Genomic DNA, 21,199 nt, shown 5'->3' with positions numbered 1-21,199 from the left:
CCCTCTGCCTCTCACCGTCAGGAAAGACGTTTGTAACTCCATGGACACCAAAGGCCACGATGTGTGCACCGGCAGGGAGGAGGCTCCTACCAGCACGTGTGCAGGGCAGACACTCCAGATGTGGCCATAAACTACAGACAAGAGAGCCTGCAGAGATTGAATCTGGCAGGACAACCAGAGTTAAGTGGGGAAAGGCCATTTTAATACGACAGCTCCCAGCACCCTGACTTAATTAATTAGCCAGGGTGAAAAATAAAGCTGAAGTAACTTCCCAGGCTTGTTCGCTCTGTAGGAAAATGATACAGAAACGTATGAATGTATGTGATTCAGACCCCATTCAGCTTGGATTCAGACCCCATTCAGCTTGAAGACTCTACTGTCTCCTTTTTAGCTCATCTACCATCCCAAGGTACCAACATAGACATGGGCCAGCTTTGTAAACCTCTGAGATCCAGCAATGATTCATCCTGGATCACACTGCAGGACCCAGGAAAGACTTACTACTGAATCTTTGTCACTGATTCAAGCAGAGGTCTGTGTGGCTGGATGTGGCCTCTGTGCACCCCTGATACTTGGCCAAACACATTTAGAACAACAAGTAGTGATAAAAAAAAGGTGTCCCTTAACCTGTCCCCAACCCTAGTGAGCCCACAAACCTTTTCTTGGTGGAACTTTGTGTCATGTCTGCTGGACCTGGCAACAGCTGGCAGCTTTCTTCCACATACAAACGTGTCTTGGAGACAGTGAGGATCACCCAACAGGTAGTACATGTGAAAAGAAGCTCCTTTGATTGATAGCTGTTTATTGTTTTTAAATAAAATGAGAAGAGATTGAATGGGTTGCCCATCAGCAGCTCAGTGCTTTGTTTGGCAGCTTCTTGGACAGTTTGACCATACATATGACAACACAAAATAAATTTCACTTGCTTGCAGTAGCAGTATGCTATAAATTCAGTCCATGAAGGATTTATAGTTCTAGCAGCAGTGGGATACATGAAATGAGAAGCCCTTTCATCCTTATAACTGCTCTGCAGTCTGTTTGAGATGATGGAAGTCATTGTTTCTAAGGCCAGAGGAGAGCAGGAGCTCGTTCAGCCAGTGTGGCTGTGCTAGGAGGAGGTGTGCAAATTGGGTCCAAAGATGAGAGGAGGCCCAGAGAAACAGCAGCCCTTGGTTTTGCAGAACAGTCAAAAAGAAATCCTTAATGATTCTAGCTTTGCTTCGCAGGCTGGAGGGGAGCAGTATTTCCATCAACTAAATGATCTCAACTCTTTGGCTTCCCTGAGGGCACTGCAACAGGACAGACTGCGATTGCTCACCAGAGTCACTCTCAGATGTTTGTGTTCTTCCCACCCACCAGCAGCCTCGAACCTGAGCATGTCTTTGGCACAGCAGGTGGTATCTTTAATCCCACGGAGGGCCAGCCCGAAGCGAAGATTAGCTAAAGAATTTGTTTTCATTAAAATCCAACCTACCATTACCATCCTATCTGATGGGGAGGGCTGAAAATGCGCATGGCCAGCTAGTCCAGCTCTGCTTCTGCAAGGAAAGGGCAGTTCAGCAACCTGCCTCTTCACTTTCTAATGCCTTTTTCCCTTTTAATCAACAAGTAGCTGAGACAGGCACAGAGAGGAATGTTAAATGCACCTCCTCCTGGAGAACTGTGCCAGTAAAGTCGATGGGATTGGGATTTCTCCTCAATTATGGTGGGGTGGGTGGTTTTTTTTCCTGACCATGGAACTGGTCTGATTTTTCTCCCAGAGAAATTGTCTTTAAGGGCCCGTGGTAAAAACAAAACCAAACCAAAACAAACCCAAAACACAACACAACAGAAAGAGACATACAAATAAACACTAATATGTGCAGGAAAAATACAAACCTTAGCACCATGCACTCCCCTCATTATTAGACAAAGGTTGGGAAGGGTTCACGAGTGTAAAATGCTGATGTGAATTATGAGATTACTGCTCAGTTTTCTTTCAAGTCGTGGGCTGGAAACAGATGGTGGCTGTAGCATTTATGACGGCACAACATGTTACTGCAAGCCTAGCCATCTCTCTCTCTCTCTCCTCAAAAATGCAGCTGCAAGGAAAGTTGTGGAAAATCACATTAATAGTCTCTTCCACCACAGTTTTCCAGCCCTTCATCCCTGGCCAGCACATGGACAGAGCCTTCCTGTATCCCACTAAGAATACTCTTCTAATCCCTGTCCTGGCTAGTTACCACTGACTGGGTATTTAACAGCCAGTTAAAATGTGGGGTTTGTTAGCATCATAAAGAAGCCTCCATAAAGCAGGTCCTTAAGGTCAGAGCAGATGCCACGTGACCCCAAGCGCTCCATAAGGGAAACACTCAGAAAGAAGCAATCAGACTGTCCTTCAGCTGTTTATTATTTAAACATTCAGTCCAAGCCAAGCAGGTTGATTCATAGAGAAGCAGAAAGACAGGTACAACATTTGCCAAAGCATCTTTGTGAGTTAGGAGTCCAAATCTCACTTTCAAGCATGAGTATAAACATTCACAAGGGCAAACACCTCTTCGCTTTCAGGACAGCCTTCCAGTGACCACAAGTTTAGATCTATCTGGGTGCCTAAAGACACAATGAGCAACTTGCCTGGACAGAGCACACCAAAAAATAGCCAAGTTTCACGACCCATGTGCTTCAGTTCTGATGGAAATGACTTGCCACCTAAAATATGTTTGTACCTACAGCAAAGCTATCCTTACAATCTGAGTGAAATACAAGAGCTAGCAGGTGGACACATCCTCCATGGTGGACAACAGGAAGGTAACTGGGATGTGTGCAATACTCTGCATGTGACAGAGGTGCACACAACACCAGCTGATGCCAACCTGGGGACAGCATGGCTGGACTTGAACCCATGAGCTGATGAGTTGCCATCAAGGGGGCTGCTTACAGCAGGGAATGCTTTAACAGTAGAAAACTGTTACTTGACATCTGCAGGATCTCTGGGTGCTTTATGAATATGAAATCTTCCTGTTTCACACCACTTCTGAGAGCATTAACTCACTAACAGTAAATCCAGTAGCTTGGGATTCAGACCCTTGTCCAAAGGCAGGATTTTAAGATTACTTCTTCAGTAAAGTTAATTAAGATTCTGTCAAATAGTAATTTTCCAGACAAGTGCCACTGGTGAAGCTGGGTGTCTGCTTGGTTATTCTCATTTTGCTGGCCTCACTATCTGATTGAGAACACCAGCATCAACTTGACCGTGTTCATCCTGAATCACTCAGATGTGATCCTGCTGTCTTCCCTGCAGCTAGGCATAGCCAGTGAAGTATTTCTGCCTTCTAGGGTATAGAACAGGACAACTGAAAACAAGATAGACTTTTACCATTCCCTTTATCAATTTCACATTTAGACCAGGAAGTTGCTACAGAAATTCAATGGTGTACACACTTGAGACTTTCCAAAGCCTCTTTCCAGAGGCAGACTCTTTCTGGGTGATGTGACCCTACACATCCACTGCCTATCTACTGCAACTGCAAAAGCCCCAAGACCTTTCCTCTAAGATACAGAAAGTAACTTCTTTTTTTTTTGGTTGTTTTTTTCTCCTTTTGGAAACCTCATCCTGCAGAATTCAGAATGGACTTCCTGTAAGTAATGAGCTATAAAGTGCATTAGCAGTTTTCACTTCTGGTTTTATCTTTTCCTGATCTAGCCTGAAAATTCTTTTGAAGTTGCTCAAAGTGTTCTTCATGTATGCTTGTTTTAGGAAATACCAGATCACTGCTGGCAAACTTCTCCTTAATTACATGAGATAAAGGAATCAAGATTATATATCTGCTTCATTTCCCACCTTTTTGAGGTACTATTTTAAGATAACTTTTTTTTTCACTTGCCTTAGAAAAGAAACACACTGAAGAAAATAAGGAAGGGAGAGATTTTAAGAGGCCCAGAGAGGGCAGGCATTGCTATGGGCTGTCTACTGTGACTGAGTTTGCTGGTAGAAAGCCACTGAATAGTTAAAGCTTTCCCTTGATACTATGGAATAGTTTACTGAAAGGCAGCAGACCACTTCTGAAACTAACATCACTCCAGACGATGTACAAAAGGCTAAGCTTACACTGTGTTAGCACAGTAGGCTCTTCAGGGCCTCAGTTGAGCAAGCCAGCTCAGATCATGCCTAACTTTAAGCACAAGTAACTTCAAAGAAACATCTCACATGCCTCAGGTTGAGCTTTCCACTGACTCTCTTGCTGCATCACAACCTATGGAGCTAATGGGAAACATTTGCACTTTCTAACCCTAGCTGCAAGGTCCCAAATTCCCTATTAGATATGCAGACACAGCCTAACTATTCTGGGTTGGCCAGCAGGCTCAGTACAACAAATGGATACAAGCTGTCAGGAAAGATCTCCTGAAGCACATGTAAGAGAAAAACCTTTCTCAATAAACAGTGACAATTTGGTTTAAAAGCAGTATTTATGGCAATCAGTAGAGTACACAAGCTGAGCATCAACCTGCAGAACCTGTGTATGGCCTGGTGAAGAAATCATCTGGTTTCTTCTGTCTGGGAGAAATGGCTTCTGTCATTTCTGGTGTGGAAAATTGTTGCAGTCAAAGGGAATTCAGATCCTGGACACATTTTTGAGTAGCTTCCTGGCTCTAAGGAGACCCCATAGCAGCCTACTTTACTGTGGGTGAATTTGGACCACAAAATGTCTTCACTTCCAAGTGCGTGAGCACAGAGCCCTCAGGCTGCATGGGAACATTACTGCTGAGTAGGTATCATATCTCCTCAACTACACAGTGCACCAGGAGACCATTCCCTGCTTGAAGGACATGTTGGCTGTGATGCTGACACTCTCAAGGCAAGGGGGAAAGGGAAAAACTGCAGTACTCGGTGGCAGCCAGGGAGGATACATCCTCAGGCAGGACCGTTTGAGCATGAGAAGGTGTATCTTGGCTTCCTTGAAGTGCTACAGCATCTCTTCTTCCTTCTCTGGCCCCCTAAGCTGACACAGATGGGCAAAAGGGTCCAGCAAAGCAGAAAATCTGGTCTCTTGACACTTCCCTGATCTTCAGCTTAAACCAGCCCCACCTTTATCCAGAAATGATGTATAAAGCCAAAGTGCTAAGGAAAAGGCTGAAGTAAGTAGGATTTCCCATCTGAAATGTCAGGCTGCCCCAGCAGTCAATAAGGCAGGCCACAGGCACTTGAAAAGTCACTGCTGGGAGACACCTACAGCAAAAAGCAGAAAGCAAAGCTAAGGTTTGGGTGCTGCTACCTAAAGAAGGAAGGCAAGACTCATGGTGACATCCCTAGGTCAAAATTAGGCTCTCTGCAGAGCAAAGACAGGCATTCTGATGCCAACTGCGGTGTCTTTCTTGGAAGTCTCATGAAAATTAACTAAAATTGGATGCCCAAATCACTCAGACTGCTGAAAAAAAAACCAAACCAAAATCACAGCTGGGATTGTCCAGCAATTCTGGAGGGCTCTCAATCCTTCACCGAGGTCCAGAAGTTTAAGTTCATCCCCAAAGGGAGCTGAGGCAAATCAGCACTTCACCCACAGGCCTTCTGTGAACAGAATCTTCTTTCTTGTGGTCAAGCAGGGGATATTTTGAATTTATGTCTTTCTTCTCCCCTTGTGAGTAAACCAAACAATTCCTAGCCGCTAATTGCCAAGGCAAAGTCTGGTAACAAATGCTCTGCATTTTTGACAGGTCAGAGGCTTCCCTAAGCAAAGTCGCTGCTTTATGTTTTCTAACAGCACGTATTCGCATCCGGGGACCTGGGCAAATTCCAGCCTGGATCAGCCTCTGTGGGAAACTGCTTTTCCTGATTTTCTTGTTTTAACTGCTCGAGGAAACGAGTCTATTTTTTTTTACAGCAAGACTGGAGAGCAAAATATGAAGCTACAATCTGCTTTGTGGCAGGAGTTTCGGGTCAATTCCCAGGTAACTGTCACCTCCAGAGAAGTCAATGGAGTCCCATCTGTGTAGGCAAGTTGGTGATCTGGCCAATTATGCAATTGGTTGATCAGTTACTAGAACGACAGAGCTACCACTGGCCTAAGGAGCATTCCATTTTCATACGTCTCAAAGTTCATCCAAGCCCTGATGTATCGATAACTGAAGTATTCGAGTATTATGGTCTGTAAAGATGATCATTAACTGCTGAAAGATTTAAGCATGAGCAGTTTCTGTGAACATCCCCTTTGTCACCGAATGATCATTACATGTAGTGCATTTCCTGGATTCTTTCTTCATCTGCCAAATGAACCAGGGTGGGATTTTCAGAAGCATTTGAAAGGCTTTTCTTCTACTCATTTGTGATTGCTTTCAAGAACGATGATGTTTTCAAAATCCCCAGGGGATTTCAAGCACTATGGGATCAGCTGCATCTCTGGGCACTTCTCCTTTTTACACAACTGATCTTAACAGCTACTCTCAATTCCAAAGATGGACAGTAAAACCAGTTGCCTTCCTTATGCAAGATCAAAGATAGTATTGAGAGGCCAAAACACCAGCTGTGGTCTCGGGAAGATGTGCAATCCCTGTTACAAACCTGGCTCTTTGTTTCATAGAATCACAGAATTTTTAGGGTTGGAAGGGACCTCAAGGATCATCTAGTTCTACCCCCCCTGCCATGAGGGGTTTGAGAGACTGCTCCAGCCATTCTATGTGGAGTTCTTATTTGTTGAAGCCCACAAGTCAGCCTTTATTGTGGATTTTTATCAGTTTGGCATGCACAAGTATCAATCCAAACAGCAGTTTTTAGAGACTAAAAACTCAAACCAAGCCAGATTTGATGGCCTGCCAACAAGTCAAATACAATAACGACTGAATTCCCCTCTAGGGAAAGAAGTAACACTGTAAGAATGTGACACTGAAACCTTCAGTGATAGATATCCTAACATCAGGATGCTGCCAGAATTTCATCTATTGATTATGGGCAAGCCCAAGAGTCAGCAGTTCCTCAGTTTCAGGTTGGGAACTACGTATTCCTGACTTTCCACCTAAGTGAAAAGCTCACCAATCGTCACTCTGGAGACGAGTATACAGAAAACAAACTTAGAAACAATATCTAAGGAAAACAGTACCTAACCTATGACTTGTTCTTTGATTTACAACTGTGATTGCAGGCCCCACCTCACAGTCATATGCTAAGATAATAGGTAGCAGTTCAGCGAGAACCAGCCATAACTTTTCACATTCAGCACATAATTTAGCCTGATGCAGCAAATAATTAGAATGCCTAAAGGGACAGGTAAACATTCCACAACTGAAAACTGAGTGAGCAGGGGGTTGATTTTGTTCCATTTTATCTTCTCATTCCTTTCTCTTTGTTTGCTTCTTTCCTTCAACTCAAAAGTTGCCAGATCTCACAGGAAATTTACTCTCCTTATTTTTTCCCATCTCACATTTGTCCGCTATGGGCATTGCTATTCTCTGAGGCATCCAAACAGATCATCTTCAATGGGCTCCCTGGCATTGGTAACTGCAGCCCTGAATCCACCCACACCAGGAAGGCCCTTCCCCAAAAAATATTAAATATGTGGTTCAAAAGGGCAACCTCCATGGGGATAGAAGAGAGTAGAACTCTCCCAGCTGTTTTTCTTGTACATTCTAGCCTTGTTACTTCATCTTTGGGGTTGCTTACAACACACTTCAACAATCTTCGGAGCGTGAAGACCCCCATCCCACAACTGGGACCCTGAGTCAGGAAGGCACATCCAATTAAAAGAGTAATAAAGCATCAACTCTGCTCCATTTGCCTGAGGTCACTGGGATGTTTGTCCCAAGTTACAAGCATGCCAAGGCACTAGTTTGAAGAAGGACAAACACAGGAATCTCTTAAAGTGCTTTTCCACATTAGGGCCTGGGAAAAAAAAAAAATCCAGGATCGGGCCCATGATGGAAACGATTCCCTTAGGAAATGTTACCCACACCATAAAAGGAATGACTGACAGTGAACTGAAGGGAAGTACAGTGGAAATTGTCTACTGAATTTTTGTCAATCCCCATAAAATCTGAGCCTTGATTTGTTCTACGTGCATAATTTGCACTGGCAGTCACGAAAGGTTGACTCTTCAGAGATGCAGGAAATTACTAGCTCCTGACAGCATAAAAGGCTGCCTAACTGCATGGGCAGGAAGCTGGATTTTCATCAGCCACTACATTCTCTGGCAATATGGCAGCGGGGTTTGATCATGTATCCAAGGTACAACAATTAGGCAAAATGACTTACCCTCAGTCTTTTCAGTAATTAGCTCTAAGGGTGCAAGGATTCACTCTCGGAAAGGGAAGATGGTCGTGTGATTTAGGGCACTGGATGAGCACTCAGATCTGAGTCCTATCCCTGGTTCTGCCATTGCCTTGCTGTGTGACCTTGCACAGTCATTTCTCCATGCCTCGGTCTCGCCTAAAACGGGATAACAACAGTTCTTTATTTCAGAGGAGATAGGAGTACACACCAGCTCGAGGCTGTGCCACAGGGATGCTATGGCAAAGAGCAGCACAGAAAAGCTCAGACATGGAATAGTGTCTTGCTTTCAAAATGTGGGAAGGCACACAGGAATCACATGGAAGAATGAATACAAAAGGTAAGCTGATTTTTGAGGAATGCAACACTGAGAGGCTCTTCTCTGTTACCTGAAATGAAAGCAAACTTAAGTGGGATTCTTCTGGGGTTTAATGGTTTTCACCTGCCTCTCTCTCTGAGCTCTGCTAGTACTAGAAGCTGTGTATTAGGCACACCAGGAAAATTACTTCACTGAAAACCTCCAGATTGTTTCTGTTTGAAAGCAACCATGACTTCCAGCCCACGAGAGGGTCAGATAAATAACTCAGCATTAAGATTTTCAAAGCCATTCAAGGGCCCCCTAAACACGATTTCCTTCAATTCACAGTAAAATATGAGCATGCAAATCTGAGGTAGCTTTGAAACTTCATCTTTGCTTTTGGATACACTTTCAAATTAAATTATAAACGGGGCCACTGATCATAACTGAACTGTCAGATGTCTGGAATAGCTCCAATTCCAGAGTTAACACTGGTGCTGGAATTGCAAAGAGCTTTAGGATGGAGCCTTCAGTAATGAGCTTTTTTCCAAATGCAAAGGTGGATCTTTTTTCTCTCCACAAACACCTATCTGTGACAGCATTTGTCCTTCATGGGGGCCAGTCAGTTTGTAGGCCTGGGAGACAGGACCTCAGAGCTGGGGAAGCTCAGGGCACCTGCCTAGATAAAGCAATCGATTTGGAGAGAAGCAGATCAAAGGCTGTTCTGTCAGGCAGGAGGAGAGAGAACAGCTATATGATGACACAGATCCTAGGAAGGGAAAATAATTTTTGAGAGACAGAACAAGAGGGATGCAAGCCAGGCAGAGAACAGCTGGAAAGTACACCACAGAAAGGCAACAGGAACCCAAAGATAGCCAAAAGAACCTCATAGCTGGAACGCTGAAGCCCAATGAAGGAAGGAGTCCCATGAGATGCTTTTCCAACCAGAATAAAAAGCCTAAACTTAAGCACACTGAAACACTGGAGCTGCCTAGGAACCTCCAGGGCTGGAGAGGAGCAACTGCCTGTAGTCACCAAGTAATGTCTAATAAAGCAGATGCCAAGCAGGACGGAGGACAGAAGAAAAGGAAAGCAAGCTGGCATGTAATCCTTGACTTCACTCAACAAAAGCAGCTGAAGGGCAGCTCTGGAAAGATGAAACACAAAATTAAACGTAATGAATTGACTATAGAACCCATGATCATGTACAGTATTGTAACACTGAGACTGGTTTTGGGCAGTCCCCTACACATATACTTTCTAATCAGAAAAGACCTCAGAAGAGATTAAATCAGACCACTAACTTCTGAACCTCTTGACAGAGGACGCAACTGCAGAATGTAGAACAGGAAAACCTTTTATTCCCCCCATCTCTGCCTAGTATGTGCAAGGACAAAAAAACCAACAAGGTGTTAAAGGATTGCATGGAAATGTGACTTACAACAACTACCATCATCAGCTTCTTAAGCCCCCTGCTAGCCACCACCCCACAAGTAAGAGAGCTGTCAATCAGACATCTCGCAGCTCCAATTGCTCACACCCTTCCCTGTAACACTCCAAAGGCAGCACTTCAGAAGTCCAGATGGAGTCCACCTCCAGCAGACAGTGGAAGAAGATATGACACGGCATTCACAAATGCACAGAGAACTGTTTAATTTACAGCCACAATGGTGAAACAAACCATTTCAGAGCTTGGACATTCAAAGTTAAGTCTGACACTCATTCTCATATTCACTTATTGTGCTTAAGTATTAGAGAACACAGGATTACATTAACCATACACAACAATCTGAGATCCCTGCAGGACCAAGTAGTGAAAGGGATGAGCAAGAATGAGGGACCAGCCCCTCAAGTGGTGTAAGCTGGTACAGCTCCATTGCGGGCAATGGAGTGATGGTGATTTACACCAGCTGAGGATATGGCCCTTGAAATGTCCAACTTAACTTTGAATTAATGTCTCCTGTGTCACAACCTTTAATGTCACTGTTCCTTCTGGTTGTATCTGCCACTTTGAAGAAGGACCAATACCATAGCCTGTAATGTTTCAAAGGCTGGTGGGTAGCATCTCGTTCAGCTGGACTAGAGAAAGTGATGCTCCTATCGTGACACTATTCCTCGTAGTTTAATAACTGTGGACTGGATCCTCATCTGATGTAAATTGGCTCGGGGGCTGCTGAAGTTAAAACCATTTGCCAATTTCTGCTAGCTGAGAATATAGCCCTGAGATTTTTGTGTTTTCTGCTGCGTGCCATATGAACACTGTGCTTGAGAACAAAGCCTCCAGCGCGCCTCATTCCTGCTAACAAAACTAACCCGAGACTACGAGTCTCAGACAAACCACTGCTGGAAAAGACTCCCTTCAGCCTTCATTCTCTCCGGCTTTTCTGAATTTGGCATAACTCATTTCTTTGCTGGCACCAATAAAAGGCATGCCTCTTTATTTCAAGACTCCACTACAGGGCCAGACTCACTCGTGATGGCAATCAGCAGAGCTCCATTATACTCAATGGAGTTACTCCAGGGACGCTGGCCCACGGCTCTGAACTCAACCTTCTTATGCCAGTACAACCACAGGACTCTCCAAAACAAAGTCGGTTTGCGAATTATTCCACTTAAGTGACTCTGACATCCTTTCATACCTGCACAGTGTCTGAGTGGGTCACATAATGCTTTTTCATCTACACAATTTTAATGGATATATGCTCTTTTTTTTTTTTTTTCTTTTTCTTTTTTTTCATTAGATATCTTTGAGACAAAAAAAAAAAGGAGAGGAACGGAGCAACATTATCGGCATCCCACTGAAACATAAATATATAAATTACATTTTATACACTTCTTTTAAACGCAGACACATACATTCATGTGCATAACATTGTGAACAGTACACTTAGTGGAAAACAAGCACAGACAATCTTTAGTTAAATGTATTTCCAGTTTTGGTGCTCAACAAATACACTGGGGAAAATGGGCACAAAATAGAACGGTGACTAACTCTATCTCTGCATTAGCATCTGCAGCCAATAATGCCTGCTAGCTAACATTGCTTTGTTTGGTTGACATTGGACATAGCTACAGGAACAGGAGGGGAATGTTTGAACTATATTTAAAGAAATGGAAAGGTTAAAACTCTCTCTCTCTCTCTCTTCTGTTGCTTTAAGGTTCTGCAGCTCATTCACATTGGAAGATATTTGAGTGGAAACACTGTCTTCAAGACAAACTTTTTTTTGTCGTTCCAAACTAAGAAAACTCTTTCATCTCTTTGTAGATGTTTCACAACCGAAAGAATCCAGTAGTTCATTTTACATATAATCCAAATAAAACAAAGGGTACATAATCCAAACTACTGGGGTGGGGCAGTGATTTTGGCCAAGTGAGTAGCCATGTCATATCTGGCACAGCCCTACATTTCCAAAGCAGTGCAGAAGGATTCAGCCATGTGGCTCCCACTGCAATCTGTGGAGAACTGAACATTTAATCCTTTGGCACTTTGAAAACATAGGAACCGGTGCCAGGGTATTTTATCTGCCCTGCTATAGTTAAAATAGATTTTGATGTTATTTGGGCTATTCTACTACAAAAATATGACCACAAAATGCCTTTTTTTTTTTTTTACTCCTTTTTTCTTTTTTTTTTTCCTTTTTTTTTTTCTTTTTTTTTTTCTTTCTTTTGTTTTTTTTTTGGTTCAAGAAAACATAGCAGGCTTTCTCAGGTATATAAAACTGTTAATCTTTAGATAAAAATACAAACTTCACCTTTACAAAAACACATATTTTCTGTTGAATACACATAAAGCATAACATTTTACCAAAAATAAAGAATTTTAGGTTTTGTTCAAATATTTGCAGCAAAGGTAGTTCCCATGCCACCATGACATTGTACAATGCAGATACAAGAATTGGTACATTTCACACAGCTCCAACATGTGAAATCAAAGTATCTGTATACTGATAAGAATGACAATTGCTAACACAATATCACTAGTAGGCAACTGGCATAAGTCTTAAAGGGACAAAAAAAAAAACCCAAAGGATTTTTGCATGGACATCCTATGATTTGTTTACGCACGTCTCTTGTTTTTCCTCTTTTCTCTTCTTTTTTTTTATTGTATTTTCTTTATAGGTAATGCTTTAAATTATGGGGGGGGGAGGTTGGGGAACATAAACCAAGAAACATCTAGAAAATTATGCATAGGTATACCATTTTTATTTTAATACATCTCATTAGTTTGCATCCCACGAGGAGAAACACCGTAACGTTGGTCGTTGGGGTTTTTCTGTGTTCTGCTTATTTGTTATACCAGTCTTTTCCATATGTGTTATTGGCAAATGTAGTCCAAGAGATAATAAAAAGCTAGGCAAAGAGTAAAAAGAAAACTTAATAATCACTTTATGGTGTGTAAAAAAAAAAAAAAAAGAAAAAAAGAAGAAAAAAAAAGGAAGGGGGGGAAAAAAAAAAAGAAAAAAAAAATTCCACTTAAGGCTCCCCAGAAGGTTGGTTTGTTGGTTTTTTTTGTATAGACTTATAAAACACCACCAAGCAAGGATGTATTGTTCTATAGTGTTTGCGTGGCATTTGATCATTTCATACATTCCTGCTTTTTTTTTTGTGCCTGAAGTCCATCAGTGTCCATCCATCTTCATCAAGAACGCAGGCACATTTCTTGACGTAAAGCACCGTTGACTGCTCTGACAGAAATCCACTATTCACTTAGATTTTTGTCATGGTTTTGAGTAATTTTGGTATCCTCCATTCATTGAAATGTCTTTTTTTTTTTTCTTGTCTGTTTTTTTCTTTCTTTCCTTTCTTTTTTTTTTTTTCCTCTTTTTTTTTGTTTTGTTTTTGTTTTGGACAGGGAAGCTTCCTATTGTTTCACAGAGTGCTACAATACTTGCTTTGATGTCACATTAAACAAATGTACATTGTCTCTTTGTTCTCATTAAGTGTTCTTTTGAGCCAGTTTTTTTCACACAGGAGAACAAATAAAGTATACAGTCAATAAGCACCATACATAGTAGGTTCAGGAATGTAACAAACCATGTACATCCATGTCCCAGAGAGAAGTTTTTTTTCTAGCTTATTTTCACCTTACATCTGCAGGAGAGAAAAAAGATACAATAACTCTATGATTAGAATCAAAGGTCCTATCCTCTTAGTAGATGACTTAAAAAACTTTGCTGCATGAAGAGTCACTAACCTGGGACAAGAAGCTCTAAATGCTGTTTTGATTGAGTTTACATGCTCACTTTTAAAGTTGAATTTTAGTAAATCTTTGCTTCTATCATACTACTCCCAATAAATACCTGTTAATCTGAAACAGGATAGCAAGTTTAGCATTCTTTAGAAACGACACATCAATATCAATGAAAACTGCCACTGGGAGTTTATGTGCAAAAAAAAACAAAAAAGAAAGGTGCTAGAAATTAAATTCACCATCATCCAGGCACATACACTGCACAATCCAAATCAGTCCCACTCCAGGTACTAGAATCGATTGCATCATTTCAAGTCATTAAGAAATAGAAATGCCCTGTTTAATTTGGAATGTGTGTCGCCATCATCACACATCACTAATAAGCTGGCCAAAGGATTTCAGTCATTTTTGCATTGAGAGGGTGATAGTTTTTCACTACACTGAAAAGCTCATGAATTTTGGTAACTTGACTCTCATCATTCTCTTGAGACTGAATGGACCAAACGAAATTTTCTGGCTTAAGCCACACAGAACCCTACAACACAAGAAGTGGTATTTTTGCCTTGTCAGGTAGACAGGTCATTAGACCATCTCAGGTACATGTACAATCAATCCCAGTTCATGCCAATACATGGGTTTGATGGTCACACATGTAATAGTATTTGCTGTATGTACACTCAATGTTTTACAGCCGATGACTGGAAACAACAATTTGTAACCTGGCAATTCATTCATGCATTATTATGTGATGCTTTGACCTCAAAAATCAATAATAATGAAACAAAAGCAGAGGCAATGGAACTTGAGATTTCAGAAGCTGAAGTATGAGCACCCTTAAAAAAACAAAAAGAGAGGAAACAATAAAGCCAAGAAAGGAAAGTAGCTCAAGAATGTAAGATGCTGATGGTGATGTGGAGCTTAAAGGAAAAATACCAGCAGGTAGAATTTTCAAAGCCAATCAAATCTAATCTCTTTGCAGCCTTGAGGTAGCAAGTGTCAAGATTTTGAACAGTGATTAAGTTGAAGTGATGATATTTGATTAAGTTTTCCAGTACTTGTGCTATTAGGGTGATTCAGCATACAGGTCCTACCTGAATATCAAATAGTTCCAGTAGGTTTTATGTTGGGTTTAACTTTTTTCGTTTCCGTTTTTTACCTGATTCCCTAGGCCTTCCTGTTAACATAAGGGCAGGGCTGGTAAAAAGCCCTAAGGTAATGCATTTTGTTGAACACTGCAGTAATAAATACTCAAAAGAGTTTACATTTCAAAGAAACCTCATCATCCTTTGCATTGAAGTAATAATTTTATAAGGTCCTATTAGACATTCTGCTTACAAAGTAATTACACAAGAGTAAAGAAATAATAAACGAAGCTGGCATTGCAAACGTCATCCCCAAGATCCACCTATTAATTACTGTTACCATGCAGTATTCAACAGTTGCTTTCAGCTCTGTAGTTAAGCTATTTTCAGCTCACCATCCACTTGCTGGTGCAAGTTTTGTTCCTATCAGTAATTAAATCCTAGAGAAATCTACATTCTTCCATGACAATTCTGCTCCGTTTTTCGCACCCATCAAAAAGAAAAGGTTTCATCTTTAGAACTTAACTCCTTAGTCTTTTGTGATTAAAGACATTTTGGAAAACAGAAATGGATCTAATGATACTTTCTTCCAAATAGAACACATAGGAAAACTACCAAACAATACACATGTAAGAATATCCATTTTAAAAGTGGTTTTGTCTACTCATCATTCAACCTCCTTTAAGCCAAAACACTCAGCTCAGATTATAAACTGATGTCCAATGAAATCACAGCAGAGACCTAACTTTGCTTCTATACAAATTCTAACTCTCCTGCTCTGTACATAGCAACTGAAGTTTACATTCACTTACACACCAGATTTATGTCTCCATGCTGGATGGAGACAGTATAGAAAACCCTTCCTTACCCAGTCATCTACAAAATCCATCATCTCTGGACAGCTTTCCTCCAATAAATGCCAGCTCTTCACTGACTCGAGTTTGGGGCTGGGTCTACTGCACCCTTAATTTCCCACAAGAGGTGCAAAATAAATTCTAGAGGCTGACTTCAAGCAAAATCAGGAAGAAGGGAGGTATCCTTTATAATGCAGTGGGTTTCCTGAGCATGTGTAAAGCTCTGCATTGACTGCACCCCAGTAAGAGGATCTAAGGTAATGATTTTAAGTGATTTTGTTAAAGTCAGATTGAAAGTAAGCATTTTTCCTTATAAATCTTTCCCTGTGGTAACTTAAATGTTGTCCTGATAAGGCAAACTTAGGTTTAATGTGACAACTGACAATAAATTCTTGACTACATGTAAGTATGAAAACAACAGAAACAGGAAATGTTGTTTCAAAACTCCTTACTCTTGAATATTGAATCTATTAAGTGCTTTACATTAGTTTCAGTAATGTTTTCCCCAAGTTCAACTAAATCTCAATTTTAGCTCTGTCTCTACAAAGGCTAAAGCAGTTAGGCAACAGAGTTCACCAATAAGCTGGAACATGAGAACCTTTAACTTTAGTTAAGCAAGACCTGAACCCTATTGGGCATTTACATGTATTTCAAGACTAACCTAGTAAGAATAGATACATTTTAAACTTTGAATCCAAACTCTTTATTCAGCACAGAATGTCCCTAATTTTGTGTCTTCAATACACAGAGAAGTAGCTGGAAGCTTCTCTATTGAACTCACTGGAAGCAAAGCTTGCTTTACATTCTTTACTAATATAGAAATAAGGTCTATATGAAATCAGCATTAATGCAAAAATAAAAGGAAAACATACCAGTTTCTTCTTCTCTATAATCTGAATTAGTATTTGATGATGTACAGGTGCATTCCATATGCTCTTCTAATCTCACCAGAACTTCTTTTAATTTTGGCCTTTTTCTAACATATTCCACTTTTGCCACCTATAAAATACGATGAGGTATGTACTGAGACACATTAACATAGTTATAGTTCAGAACTGAAGACAGATAACTCTATACCTCTATTTTTTAACACAGCCAAACCCACAGGTGATGTTAGCACACTAATCACCTTTTATCTTCATTGTGCATGGTGTAACTATTTATTGTGCAGACTATTTGTTTATTCAAGTTCAGCAGTTTGAAACAATTTTCTTTTCCCCCAAGAGATAAAACAATTTCCCATTCATGTCAGTTTCAAGTTTATAGCAACCCAGCTTTCACAGATACCACAACAGACTTCTATACAGAATCAAATCTGGTTGTTCTTGCAGACCGCCACATTGAGCATGATCTCCTGCACACTTTGACCACTGTTCTTAAGCTGAAGGCTAACAGTCATGGCATTAGGTTGGTTTGTAATTACATTTTTTAACATAATTGTAAATACATTGGTATGCTTAAAAATAGGTAAATTGTTATTTACAAACTGGTGTCTCCAGGGGCCTCTGAGCATAAACTGATCAACTCTACAGAATCAGGGACCTGGATATCAGCTCAGAGAGTAGGAACCCAAATCCTACTCTCCTTGCAATGACCTGGGACACGTTTACATGAGACCCATGCACTGTTTCTAGGTCCAAGGGAACTACCACTTACAAACTGGATTCAGCCTTTAGCTTTACTGTGGATAGATGACAGGCATACCATTTCTCTCCAGTCCACCCAACCACTTCCAACTGCACTGCTCCACTTTGGACCAAAGCATCCTTGCAAAAAAAAATGTCTGAAGGGCAAGGTGAGGTTGGAGGAAGGAACGTGCTGGAAATGCTCTGACTACAAGCAGGTCCCTCATTTGAAGGAAGGCAATGCAAAAGATCAGGACACTGGGGTGGGGGGATACTGAACATGAGGACATCCTGATCACCTTGGTGCCACCAGCCAGGAGAGGAGCAATGATGTAGAGGGCAGGAACACTGAAATGCACTGTGGCATGCTGGGCACCAATTTGTGCTCCCTGTAATGGGCATGATGGTCATGGCCATGCAAGGGAATACAGCATAATGTTTGCAAAAAGAGTGCCAGACGTGTGTAAAGGGTCCAGTGCTTAGTATACAATTGTGTTAAACACTGCATGAATAGTTGACAATCATTTACTTGAAATGGAAACCACTAAAATGAAATCATGGTTTCTCAGTCCTGCTAGTGATTTGTCTACCATTAGACAAAAAGGCAACTGCAGGATGGCTGTCCCAGCAAACAACACCACATAGTACAGGTATGAATTGTAAGTAAGACAGATGAGGAAAGAGAAGGACAAGAGAGGCTGGTTGTGTCTACAGAAGTAACACAACAAAGCCATAGTCTGATCCAATCAAAAGCTCCATCTGCTACTGCACAAGGCATCCACAATTACACTGTACTCTCCTGCTAATGGTCTACTTGCGTGTTTGGTGGGGATGTCACACTGTAATTCCCAAAACAGGAACAACAGTGTCACAAAATAAGAGTGGTGGCTGGAAAAACGCCATGACATTCCAGTTCCCAGAAACACTCTTTGGGCTCTGTAGACAGAGACTACCAAGGACCTCTGAATGACAGCAACAGAAGCTAGAGTGAGATCCTGGCCTCGTTAAAGTCAGTGGGGGATCTGCCATTGCTTTCATGGAGAGAGGAGTTCAGACCCACATTTTAGTCACGGCCTCTTATGTCAACAGGATCTGGAGACCATTTCCATTTACGCAGCAAACAAAAGTTGCAGAGACAGATGCACCAACTAGTGTCCACACTGAAAGGTACCTTCCACAACTGTCATATGTCCACACAAACAGATGAAGAGCTGGCCATGACACAAGCATGCTTTTGCTTAAAGACTAACTGTGGGTCAAAGCAGCATGCTCCAAAATCTCCTATCAGAACCCAACTCCATCATGTCTTTGAAAGCAAAGATTTGAAACTGAGTCATCTGGCATCAAAAGATGACTAATCCTTAAAATGTACAAAAACAAACAGTAATTAAGACACCTCTGCCACCAGAGACAAAGAAAGAGACCCAGCAATCATAAAACAGCTTTCAGATTTGCCATGCTTATTACAGCTGCTAGAATACACCAGTCTTATTGAAAATTACATGCAACAAAAATAAACTGTAATCAAGCTTTTTCAAGTCTGTCCATGCTTTGCTTGGTTCTCCAAACTGAAAGATATACAAGATCCCTGTGGCTATATGACACTAAACAACTGGAAATAAATAAATAAATAAATAAATAAATATCAAAAAGGAGAATACTTTGAGGAATAGGATCATGATCTCCAGAGGTCCTTTCCAACCCTATCATTCTCTGATTCTGTTATCATGGATTTCTGTAGTAATTTAAAGTTGTTGGGATTTTACTGTATTGTAGTTAAAATACAAGCCAGCATATGTATCGCTGCTCTACCTCATATTACACAAGTTAAAGGGATCTCATTTTTGTAAAACACTGCAAATATTCATACTGAAGCAGCAGAAATCAGATAAATTGCTGTGCTTGGATGCTAATCTCAAAGAACTGACTTTGCAGGTCAGATTTTCAGTGGGTAAGCACAGGGATAACTATGCTAACAGCATGGGATTTGGCCTCGTGTTAGCATCTTTTCCCTTCTTTGTAGTTCTCTCCCTGGTGTTTATCTTGTGCAGTTACTCTCAAGAGTATTACTGAATGCTTTGAGATGATCAATCCTCAATAAACCAACATCAGCTAATGCAACAAAACTAAAAATCCTCAAATCCTCCAAAACCACAAAATATCACTATCAAAAGACTCCTTAAGAGAAAGCCTGTGAAATAACTGCCTAGTTTAGTTAAATGGTATATAGTCAGCATGACAGATCCATAGACAGTCAGTGACACCATACTTGCATCCAAAGCTGGTGAGGGGTTTGGAGCACAGGCCCTATGTGGAGAGGCTGAGGGAGCTGGGGTTGCTTAGCCTGGAGAAGAGAAGGCTCAGGGGAGACCTTATTGCTGTCTACAACTACCTGAAGGGAGGTTGTAGACAGGTGGGGGTTGGCCGTTTAGGCTGGATGTTAGGAAGAAGTTCTTCACAGCGAGAGTGATTGGCCATTGGAATGTGCTGCCCAGGGAGGTGGTGGAGTCACCATCACTGGAGGTGTTTAGGAAGAGACTGGATGGGGTGCTTGGTGCCATGGTTTTGTTGATTAGATGGTGTTGGATGATAGGTTGGACTCGATGATCTCAAAGGTCTCTTCCAACCTGGTTAATTCTATTCTATTCTATTCTGTTACTGTAGAGTCTAGATGCTATCCTGTGGTACAGTGTGGTGGCTAAGAAAAAATTACGATCTGATAAAAATATTGGCCTATGGGAAACAGAAGGGGAACACCTTTTATAGACCTTCTTCAGGAGAGAGAGAATTAAATGTCCGAAACACCCCTAGCACAAAGCCAAAATTTATAAAGGGCAGGAACTTACAAAAGCAGTCTCAGAGAAGAAAAGTCCTTGTGGCTGATAAATAAGCACAGGATGGGAAATAAAACCAAAAAGCAACAGAATGAGGATGCTTTTTGGAAGCATCTGCTTTTTCCATATTAAATTAAATGCATTCTGATGAAGGGGAAACCCCCCTTCACCTTGCAACTGTGATCTTTACAACTTTCAGGTCTGACAGAAAGTCGTATGTCAACAGACCATAATGGCACAAAAAGGAGTGAGCAGGGATCAGGCATCCTGCAGGGCCTGGCAAGTCACCGAGCATTTTGCAGGCCCAGGGACAGGATGGCAGGACTGGCATAGGGCCACCCAGGACACCCCACACCAGCTGTGCATGCCTCCCCAGCGCAGGCAGGATGAGAACCAGCAGGGAGACCAGCTGCCTCAGAGACTGGCAGCCACCCATCCTAAAATACCCATGAAAGGCATTTACAGGGCACTCCTCTGGCAACATCCCCACCGCACAAAAGCCTCATGCAGAGTTATTTAGAGTAGCATAGGGAGAGTTCCCTGGAGAGCAGCAAGGCCCAGGGGTGTGCTCTCCTGTCACGGCTCTGGGGACGAAGTGACAGCTCTGTCAGCACCAGGGCAGGAAGCAGCCCCGCCACAGATCCGAGAAGGGGCGTACGGACCCAGCGGGCCCTACGGACCCAGCGGGCCCTGGACAAGCAGTGGGAAGCTCTGCCACAGCATCAGGCCAGGGAGTGCGGGCCCGCCAGGCATCAGACAGGCGGCAGAAAGCCCTGTCATAGCCCAGTTGGGGCTGTGGCACCGCCAGGCCCGGCACAGGCAGCGGAAAGCCCTGTTACAGAAGGGATGGAGCGGTAACCCTGCCAGACCCGGGACGGACGGCGGGAAGGCCCCCGGTGGCGCGGGGCACGCTGGGAAACGCAGTCCTGGAGGCGCGGAGAGCGGCGGCGGCCGCGCGGGGCACGCTGGGAAGGCTGCGAGGGAGAGAGCGGGGCCGCATCCAGAGGCGGTTTGGCGGTGCCTCGGCGGCGGTATGGCTGCGCTAAGCGTCCGGGTCAGAAGCGGAGAGTGTTGCGGCGAAC

The 21,199-nt window shown here is 42.2% G+C and overlaps 1 protein-coding gene across 4 annotated transcripts in view; it reads right to left on the bottom strand.

Annotated features, from left to right (window-relative positions):
- Positions 1 to 386: 386 nt before the first annotated feature.
- Positions 387 to 21,199, bottom strand: part of PDGFA (platelet derived growth factor subunit A) — a 35,645-nt gene continuing 14,832 nt past the window's right edge. Inside the window, exons 5-7 of one of the 4 annotated variants that reach the window (XM_054180381.1) lie at positions 16,531 to 16,657; positions 8,219 to 8,392; positions 387 to 2,081 (exon numbers count right to left, since the gene is read on the bottom strand). In XM_054180381.1, the coding sequence (XP_054036356.1) occupies positions 8,259 to 8,392; positions 16,531 to 16,657 (261 nt within the window). In that variant the 3' untranslated portion in view covers positions 387 to 2,081; positions 8,219 to 8,258. Of the gene's footprint in view, positions 2,082 to 8,218; positions 8,393 to 13,373; positions 13,623 to 13,725; positions 13,840 to 14,813; positions 14,897 to 16,530; positions 16,658 to 21,199 lie in introns of those variants that run through there. The other 3 variants (XR_008463190.1, XM_009908798.2, XM_009908806.2) reach the window with 3 other exon arrangements.

The sequence above is a fragment of the Dryobates pubescens genome, chromosome 4 (assembly GCF_014839835.1).
Source record: "Dryobates pubescens isolate bDryPub1 chromosome 4, bDryPub1.pri, whole genome shotgun sequence".
Classification (NCBI taxonomy): domain Eukaryota; kingdom Metazoa; phylum Chordata; class Aves; order Piciformes; family Picidae; genus Dryobates; species Dryobates pubescens.
Note: the sequence above shows the minus strand (reverse complement) of the source record. Positions and strands in the feature narration are given on the sequence as shown.